This window comes from Neodiprion fabricii, chromosome 3 (genome assembly GCF_021155785.1).
Source record: "Neodiprion fabricii isolate iyNeoFabr1 chromosome 3, iyNeoFabr1.1, whole genome shotgun sequence".
In the NCBI taxonomy this organism is placed as follows: Eukaryota; Metazoa; Arthropoda; class Insecta; order Hymenoptera; family Diprionidae; genus Neodiprion; species Neodiprion fabricii.
This window is the reverse complement of record NC_060241.1, coordinates 7516792-7527479: the sequence shown is the minus strand read 5'-3', so window position 1 is coordinate 7527479 and position 10688 is coordinate 7516792. Positions and strand designations below refer to the sequence as shown.

General features: G+C 34.3%; 1 protein-coding gene across 1 annotated transcript; it reads right to left on the bottom strand.

The window, feature by feature from the left end:
• Positions 1 to 2197: 2197 nt before the first annotated feature.
• LOC124177627 (ras-related protein Rab-7a) lies at positions 2198 to 9757 on the bottom strand. The gene is made up of 5 exons (XM_046560196.1): positions 9608 to 9757; positions 7185 to 7391; positions 4739 to 4957; positions 4103 to 4240; positions 2198 to 3875 (listed from the first exon to the last, which is right to left on the bottom strand). Exons 2-5 carry the CDS (start codon positions 7362 to 7364, stop codon positions 3789 to 3791), a joined length of 624 nt encoding a protein of 207 aa, XP_046416152.1. The 5' UTR covers positions 7365 to 7391; positions 9608 to 9757; the 3' UTR covers positions 2198 to 3788.
• Positions 9758 to 10688: the final 931 nt, after the last annotated feature.

The window sequence follows — 10688 nt, the reverse complement described above, 5'->3', positions numbered from 1 at the left end:
ATAATCAATTATTTGGGAATAATCCCAAAAATATTACAATCGGAGAAAAAAGTCCAGAATTCAAACGTTCTGAATATCCTGTAATCACGAAATCTTTTCTCAAATTTTTCTGTGTATTTACATCTCGTGATGTTGAAATTCGCTCAGATTTACTTTTATTACAGATCAGGGATGTCGTTTCATTCCTGTTCATTACATAACATTAGCGCAAATAACTCAGCTGGAAATTCTTTCAACAGTTTTGTTCTGGATTTTGAACTTCTTGTCCAGAGTCCCATTCATCGTTAATGTCGATGCGTTGAAACAGAGAGAAGAAATCATTGAATCAGGATTATTGTCATAACCGTGATAAAATGCAATCAAAGTCCGGACATCGCCGTTCGCAAAGGAATGACCGGCGTTCAAATTGACGTCAGGAAATGTGTCGCCGCTCTTTAGAGTCGGATCTTGATGTTTGAAGTACTTGATATATCATTTGTTTGTATATACGAATTGTAAAATTCAGATTCTCTGCAGTATATTAAATTAAACTCTTAACTGTACTGTACTACGTATTGTATTTTTTACTCCCAAAAAAAAAAAAAAAAAATAAAATAAGACGTTACAAGTCATCACCAACTTGACAAGGAATAGACTGAGGGAAATTATTATTTTCTATTTTCATTTTTTACCACAATCAAAAAATATAGTTCTAGGTACAAAGTGAAAATTGGTTTTCTAGCTGTTACCGGAAAGTCTAGTATCCGTTACTATTCTTTCTCATTAAGATCACTGTTACTATATTTTCTTCGTCGAATAAAAAATGCCAAATTCTACAGTTGAATGGAAGTAACCGAATGTAATTTTGACACTGTTGAGATGGATATGAAGTCTATCAAGAGGTGGAATCCTGAATAATTTTCGAAACACTGAAAAATTATACAATTATAATTAGGTACGTATAATTCTCCTGAATTCTAAATCTCGAAGATTTTTATTTTTGAATAATAAATTTTCTCGGGAACTTGGACAGAATTGATCAGATTCAATTTATCAAAATTTGCAACGTTTCGTTGGTTTTATTTATTTTCCAACTTCATCAGGCAATTTTAAAGTTTATTTTAAAGTTTATGTACATCTGTTACAGCTTGCCTGATGAAGTTGGAAAATAAATAAAACCAACGAAACGTTGCAAATTTTGATAAATTGAATCTGATCAATTCTGTCCAAGTTCCCGAGAAAATTTATTATTCATTACATTTAACATGGATGAGAACCAAGATTTGGATTTTTATTTTTGATTAACCACCCGTATTGATTCGCGTAGAAACCTCATACTTTTTTTTTGCCATGTATCGTGTGTGAAACATGATAAACGGAGACAAAATTTTTCAAAATTTATCGTGACACGCAGTATATACAACTAAATAAACTAACTTCTACTTATTATCGAACGAATACGTAAATACCTTAGTAAGCAAGGTCGCTGCTAGTAATAAGAATAGATACGAGTCATAACTCGTGATACACAACTCATTGTCGGTAGATTTTTTATTCTTTATCTCCTTCTGTCTCTTTTATAAAGCTCGCAAAATATGATTAAGAACTAAAATCTGAATTTCCACTTAAATGAAAATCTAATATACGAAACAAAGAGTTAACCACACAGCGAATCACAGGTAAGAGGAAAAATCATTGGTCTGGTTTTAGTTATTTATTTATTTTTTTTTTTTTCTGTTAATTCGTTTTGATATTCATATAAATGTTTATAAAATAATACTTTATGATATAACTTAACCCAAAAAGAAACCATTAGTTTCACCATATGTATATTAATTTCCCTTACGTTGCGAAAGGACAAAATTCTTTTTCCTTTCTCCTCGCTGCTACAGTATTCTGCATTAATTTGTTACTTCATTACCGAGGATCAATGTCTAAGTGATGTGTAGGCAATAAATTGACGGATAAAAATGTTTTATAGAAAATAAGCTATGCACACAATGGCATTGTTAATTGTGTATAAATATTATTCACAATAATATACATTATTAAATTATATACGTATATTGATTTAATCGCGCAATCATACGAAGGCTGCGTTTCTAATTTGCTTAATTATACAATTTTAATAATACATGCGATGAAATCGGATGTACAATTATACGATGATTAATTAAGCATGATTTTTCATTGTATATTATATCAGGTATTTACGTCAATTATGTTAGACGGTTAACCGATGAAATTGGTTGTTCCTTTTTTACTTACTTTATACTTTTTTTTTTGTGAAATTCAAATGGTCGATTTTTTCGATTCGTTTCATCGATCATTGAAATACTCAAAAGAATTGAAAACAACTACGTTTGCCGATCGATTCAATGAGGCATTGAAAATACGCAGAATAAACGAACCAGCTGTCAACTATACGTACTTTATTCATATTATTACTATGTAAAACAATATTAAATGCGAGATCATGCTCAAGTTATTTATTGTTTAATAAATTCTTCGCCGAAGCGTAAATACCAATAATTAACAATTAGCTGATAATGTTCAAAAGAAAAATATTCTGCCTGTGTCGTTCTACTCGATTTTGGCTAACGATATTGCAATGTCAACATGTTATCGCTCTTTTCATATAACATTAGATACATAGAGAAGGAAAGAAAGAGAGAAATAGAGAAAGAGAGGGAGACATGACAATAGATCCATAAACACTCACGGCTTTTATTCAAGAATATTTTGTTGATCTAATTTTTGTAACGATTCGGGACATCGTATGTCGTAAAAAATGACCAATTAGGTAATATGATCCCAAGTACCGATACAGAACAAAAATTTGAGCTTATAAAAATCCGCAGTGACGACGTCTGATGTCTACCACAACTGTTATTTTCCGAAGCCGGTTTTAGAAAACAAAGTCTCGAATTAAACGCGGTGGGCAGTTGCGACGTTTCAATCATTTGCTCAGCTATAAATAAGTATGTAAATACAAATTAAACTAGATAAAAGTAATAATAATAATGATAATAATAACAATAATGTAATTTATGAATAGCGACACGCGTTGCAGTTTTTTTCTTTTTTAAGTATTTTTTCCAATTATTATCAACGCCTATAGAATATTCACTAAGTAGCATATTGTTACGTATGTATATAAAAAAGAAAGAAAAAGAAAGCGAAATGATATTTTTAACAAATGTAATATTGTTTTCTAATTTATAAGACAGAATATCTAATGTTTTTAAGATCAAGTATATTACCATGCTTTTTAAACATTATAATATGTTATATCGTACTATATCGTACACGTATTAGACTATCGCGATCAAGCAATGACCTAATAACTCTTTTACTATCAATAGTACTATTATTATTTTCTCCATTGTTATTACTATTGTTATTATAACTATTATTATTATTGTTGTTGTTGTTATTATTATTTTCTTGTTGTTGATGTTGTCGTTACTATTGTAGATATGTTGAAATTTTCTTTCAAACTGTAATGCTATACAATATTTTATTCTTCAATATAGATACCTATACATTTCACATATACAATAAAATAATTAATATAAATCAGAAATCGAGAGTTCTGAGCCTAGTATGTGTATATTTAATTAAATTTCCTTTTCTTCATCATTGGGTTCAGTTTAACTTCATTTTTTTAACAGTTTATCTTCAATATCGCATTTACATTTCACCAATTCCAAAAATTTCAGCTCGACTCTTTGTCTAGGTTACTCCTAGCGTCGCTCAAGACGCTGACCGGACGTTATACTTGCTCCAAAATTGAGTTACGTTTGTATCTAGCAGGCACACGAATCTCCTTTCCCATTGTTTTTTGTATCGTCGGTTAATCTTATTTGGGGTGGGAACTCGTTGTACAATTCCACCTTTGAAAAACGTGAAAACAACGAAATGAGAAATGAATCATGACGAGCATCGTTACAAATTATGAGTAATAAAAATTGACGTGTGAGTTCATTGGGCTATCTTGGCACTGATTCTAGAAATATCGAGAAGTACGATTCATTTGGAAATTGAATATTCAACAGTACATACTGAATAAGGAACAGGCGATAATAATGCTCATATATTGTGGATGATTGTGCAATTTTACCTCGTTTTCTTGAGCTAGCGCATTTTTGGCTATCGTTTGAAAGGCTTGCTCGACGTTTATCGCCTCCTTAGCACTCGTCTCAAAGTATGGAATATTGTTCTTAGACTCACACCACTGTTGAGCTCGTTTTCCCGCCACCTGAAACAAGCGATACGTGAAATTTTAATCTCCCTAAATATTGCTAAATAGCATACGCAGCATAACAATGCAACCAATATCAAATCCAACAGTGATAAATGTGGATACTCTAAGAAACATTCGGTTAAATAAAGTTGTAGACATTCTTTTTGGGAAAAACAAAAGACAAGCTCGACGCATCGTAAATCAATATCACATAAAAGCTTCAAGTTACTGAAATATAGTGGGTTTAATATTAAGTCTAAAGAGTAAAAACAAAATAAATTTGAAGTCTTCAAATATACGTCACGATAGCATTCAGGATTTGTTTGCGATGGATCAAACTGTAAAAGTATGTACCGACGAAAACTGTAAATCTAAAAACGAAATGGGAAATCGTGAAAAACGATTTTTATGATCGTTTCACCGAAACGCTGTATGCATGATTGGTCTCGAGAGTCGAAAAGTAAATGGAAACAATAAAGTATGATAGGGTATGTAATTAAATATATGACTGACGGCCTTAGTCTCGAGGTCGACTTTGTTGCCCAGAACAACGAATGGAAAGTTGTCTGGATCTGTGGGCGACGCTTGAATGAGGAATTCGTCTCTCCATGAATCTAGGGACTTGAAGGTGTTCGGCGCAGCAACATCGAAAACCAAAACACAACAGTCGGCGCCTCTGTAAAAAGCTACACCCAAGGATTGAAACCTTTCCTGCCCAGCCGTGTCCCAGATCTGTGGAGAATAAAATTAAACTCGAATTAGCACAAGAAAGGTAATGAAAATCACGACATAAAACGATTATTTTTAAATTACGTGAAAAACGGAAAATAAGAAATTTCTTCGAGTCTCGCATTACACGATAATTTCTCTTTGCAATCATGATCAAATACTACTACAATTGAAAGTCACAAATCGAGTATTTAATCTGGGAGAAATAAAATACAGGCTGTGAGTAAGATCGCAAACGTTGCTGTTAATCAGAGTATGAACTGAGAGAAAACTGTTATTCAAATCAGTGTACTTAATAAACAGTCTTTATGCAATTAATAAGAGCAGACTAAAGAAAAAAAAGCAGAAGCCAATAGTTTTATTACTTTCTTTTCTCCCAGCTGACGGCTTACAAGCGTCGATAATCCGTCACATGTTGATAAGGATAAACAAAGTATGAGACATCAATGACAAACAATTCTCTATCTAATGTTTACTATCGCAACGAGTAAAACGAATTCTAGAAGTTGGCTAACACCGAAGGAGCAAAATTCGAAGATTCACTGATGAAAATAAGTTCTACACCTAGCTACAAATTTGATTTTACAATCAAGTACAGAAATTCTGACACATTCACAGTTTTGGCATTGAATTTTTTTGCAGATTATCGTACATTTTTGTCAGATATTGGTTTTTGTCATAGATTATCGTCGTTTCTAACAGATAATTATAGAACAGTTCACATTTACCCGAGCGTTTTTCCGATATCCAATGTCGAAATGGATACAATTTGTTCTAGAATATCGTAGAATTCTTGATTTAGATAAATCGAGACAAGGTGAGTTCAAAAATACTTCACAGAATTCCATTTAGATCATACTTTAAAAGATGAAAAGATCAATCTTGCAATGTAGACCCAAATTCTGCCAAGTGTTTAACTTGTCTGCGATAAGTTTTCGTTGTGAAACAGACTCGACATCTAGCGGTGGTTTAAAAAAAGAATTGCATACTTTCTTGTACATATTTGTAATCTTATCAATCTAAATTTAATTCTAAAGTTGTCGATCGTAAATTTTTCGTAGAAATTCGTACTCTTGTTACCTCCTCCGCATCTCAGATTCTTTTCGCACGCTCTTACAGCTACCTTATACCATGCATGCTTATCTTATCATCACCTCGTTGTCTCGGTTCCCGTACCACATCAGCAGAATGTTCCCTCTACTGCTAAACTGCAATTAGCCAGTCCCTTTTATCCTTCCTCCCATATATCTACTCTCAAGTCAGCTTTCATTTGGCCAACATCTTAATTAACATTTCTTCCTATTTTCCTCCACATCTTCTCACTGTACTCTCCATATCATTTACATTAATTCATCTATATAATCAATTATTCAACTACTCGATACAAATTCCCCTTATTCTTTGTACGTCCACATAGTCGACGAGTTACGAACACAAAATAGAGCCGTAATAACGTCATGGCTGGGTATGGATGCAGTCGTCGATAGTCGCCGGTAGTGTTCACAATCATTCACCTCGTAACACTTTTTTATGAGAATTCATGGAGTTCATAAAAAGTTGTGCTTTTCAACGAAATTCTAAGAATACTACGAGCAAGACAACTTATGTTGTCTGGGTCCGAAATTGTAACTATCTTTTATACAAAAATACAGGTTTTTAAAATTTTTCATAGAAATTCGTAATTCTCTATGTAAAATACTGCGATTTTCGACGGTTTTCCACAATTTTCCACACTTTCTGACGATTTTCTACGATTTTCGAACATGTCCTACAATTTTCAATGAACTGGACTTTATCGTAGTTTGGCATAGAAATTATTTTTACCACAGAAGGCTTATTCTACTCTCGCTACAACGAAGTTGAAGTTGGTAACTTTGAAACAAGTAGATATTGAAACAGAAGATCATTGTTTTGCAGTTTTGGAATGAACATTAAAATCGGATTGCCAAAATATAAGTGTACTCTGATTTATGAAAGTCACGAAACAACAAGATGTCCTAAAAATGCATCGTTACATCAACGTTGCAAACTTCTATTTCATTTGCTGCGATATCTATAAATTTAGATTTTAGCTTGTCTTCTGTTTACGAAGATACGAATTTTCCTAGTAACAAACGGGTCTGTATATTTTCCCTTTTTCATTTTGCTCGTCCCTGTGTATCCAAATATTCTTTCATCGATCTTTCTTCTTCGTAAATTTAATAAAGTAAATAATATAGACAAGGGTTACCTGCATAGTGACTATCCTGCCATCGACCATAACTTCCTTGGTGAGAAAGTCAGCGCCAATCGTAGCCTTGTACTGGTTACTGAACTTTTTATTAACGTACTGATTCATTAACGAGGTCTTTCCCACTCCGGAATCACCGAGGATGATCACTTTCAGAAGCGTTTTCTTGCGCGACGCCATTTCTCTCTACTACAGTAGTGAGATTAACTGAAATTTAAAAAAACAACTGTTACAGCTAACAAATTAATGGAAAATTAGATAGTTGCGATTTAATTCAACGCGTAACTGCAGTTAATTAAATAGAAAACTTTAGCGATATTGTCCTGAAAGCTGTCGAGCGCCGCTGTTCCCACTGTTATTTTCTGTTACAAAAAATAGTTTTTCTGGAGCAACGAAGAACATCAGACTAGAAAATTGTGTTCTGTTAATGCTTAATTTGAAGACTGAAGGAAACTAATCAGGCTATGCCTGAGGTATAATTTTTTTTACCACCTGTGCTTGTTACGTGAGGATTCATTTGATTTTCTAATTCGGTGAAATTAGAAAATGCGATTTATTGTACAGTAACCGGTTCAAAAAAACCCAATTTCTCATAAAGGTGGTAATTCCGCAAAGAAGATTCAGCATTTCAAACGAAATGTTCGACTCAGGTATGAAGTTTGTAATGTCGACTGTATTTGCTTTGTCTGTTTATAAATATGCGAGACAATAGTGGATGTTCACTGTTCTAAGTCGTCACAGTTTGAGAGAGCTTTAGATTGGGATATAATTAGTCTGTGTGATGAAAATTTCATTCGAAAAAGTCTCGAGTTCTTTTTCAGTTACATCATAGGTTACAGATCGAAGAATGTTTGACTACCTCGAGCTTTCTTCCTCCATTTGCTTTTCTTTTTATTCGACTTTCTAGGTCAGCGAATAGCAAAAATGAAAGAAAAAGCTGAAAGTGATAATGCCGTGATTAGAATGATACTTCGGAGTGAAATTTGTGCTATATTATTTATATACGATGGTTTTCTTTTTTAATCTTTGAACCGTGACGCGATTGCCTGACTTATCGTGACATGAGGGCTTCCCTAACCTCAGCTTGTCAGCTGTTGAATAAGGCATGATTATATTCATTATTCGTCAACTCGATCCGCTGTAATAGACCTCGATTTTAAAATTGGACAAAGCATAATAATCAAAGCAAGCAAGAGAAAAGATTCAGCTGTAGAATGAGTTAAACAATGAATCAAATCATTAAATTTTAGAATCGGTTATTGAATTAACTAACAATAAATAATCGGGTGAAAAATATGTGATTCGGGCTGAATTCGGAGTGGACAGCAATGCCAGGTGGAGTAAATATTATGAAAAATGGATACCATTTGAATGATCGACACAGTTGTCTATATGTGTGTCATGAGAAACCTGATAAGAGGCAGACTTTGATAGTTCAAATACAGACAAACAACATGCCTCATATTGTATTACTTCCTATTCCATGATAACTCACACGCCTGGCATTAATCTCTAATGATGCGGATAGCCCGTGAAAGGCTGAAACTTGAAAGATACATAAAAAAGCTGCTTCCGACAAAACGACATCGGATAAAGGACATTTTTAGATGTTTCATATGTAAAAGGATACCAAAGAATGCGATGATTCAACTATTGGGATGATCCGGAGAAAGTAAATCGAATAACACGTTCAATTAAATAAACGGTGGAAAGTAGTTTAAATTTTTTTTTTAATGAATCGACAATGCCTCAGATAAGTAAAACTAAACGAGTAAAAAATAACGTACCTATGCTTGGGCGAGTTAAAACTACGTGTGGAAGAATCGAAAGTGTGTTGATATGTTTGAAAAAAAAAAAAAAAAAATAGAATGACAAAGTGATTTTTTTTCTCCGATAGTTTCTTCTTTGTTTGTTTCTCTCCTTGTACTCAGGGACGAGTGCTAACACGTCCTTTAGTAGCAAAACGATTCTCCCCCACAATGACGAATATTCAATCGAGTGTGCACGCATACGAAATTCGTATGTGCGTGAGGAGAAACGCTTTGTGATATGTATTTCGTGAGACACGCAAGTAGGTATGAGTAATGCAGATAGGCAGGTACATAGTAGGTTTGATAAGATTTTTGAGGTATTGTTGTCTCGCAGGGATTTGGGGCCAGGTAAACGCGTATCGGATAAATGGTTAGACTGACGAATAGCGACGTTAGATCGAAGCCGTGAAAGTTGAGGCGTAATAGCAATCAAAGCTGATGCTATCCAACCAATAATAGTGGTGATAGACCTGTCAATGCGTAGTAGGACGTCGCGACGTCAATTGTACGCGGTAAATGCGACGAATTGTTGCTTATTTCGGGTTGATGACGGGGAGTTAGATGCTGGATGGGTTAAACGTGGTCGAGTGTCATTGCCTGAGGGACGGTTACCTTTTACTTGAATTAAAAACAGCGATATTCCGTCTGCTTCGACACTTCACAAACTAAGAAAATGGCGTACTGTGAATCACGAGCGGACTGGACTATGAGAGAATGACAACGGCGCTCGTTATCTGTTTCGATAGCTTGCGATTAATCGAACCACGATCTCTATGCCTCGATCACTCCGTCCATAGACTTTGCGCGTTCCTTGGACGGCGATGAGACCGTCAATACAAAGACAACCCTGTTCTGTCGGAGACTCTGTCTCTGTTTAACCAGGCGAGTGGCGGGGATAGCGGTAACTCATCGGCGCGAGAAGATATCTTTGTTATCTCCAGTCGATCAAGACAAAGTATGACGAGAATTTCATGCAGGCACGCAATAAGCGTATAAGAGATATTATATACGATTTACTAGGCAAGGTATAGGGATAAGCATAAGCCAAAAGATCGGAAGGAAAGAAAAAGAAAATCAAGTGATCGCTCTATCCTTGTTTGCATACGCATTTATGCATGCGTCAGAATCATAGCTCTGCTTTATCTCTGTGCAGTAACACACTGCGCATGCTTGGTAGAAAATGATAGATGAGTCGCTGAATTTTCTTTCTCTTTTTCTCGGTTGGACAATCGCATGGTTCACTTGCCTACTTTATTTATAATATCTCTGTAGATGCTACGCGAATGGCTGTGGGTGAATGTGATGCCTGCAGGCAAAGATAATTGAGCATACTTTCCTGACATTGGTATGAATTTTAGTTTCCTAACCGCCATGCCAGATGTCGCTTTTGATGCTTTACTCAGCTAACTATAAGTTTCCTTAAAATGAGTTCGTAACATCTTACTAGGAAATCATGTCGCGCGCTGCTAACAGCATGGTCTTGAAACGAATTTACAAAACAAACAAATGACTAAAGTTACAGAACGAATAACCACGTTGTTTTTTAAAAATTCTTTCTCATTTTTCACATTTATTAAATTAATATATTGCAGATATATTGCGCACATCTCACTGATATGGGTCTTGAATATATAAACACATATTATGTATATTTGAGTAAATTTTAGAAACATACCCTGAAGAATAAATTCAA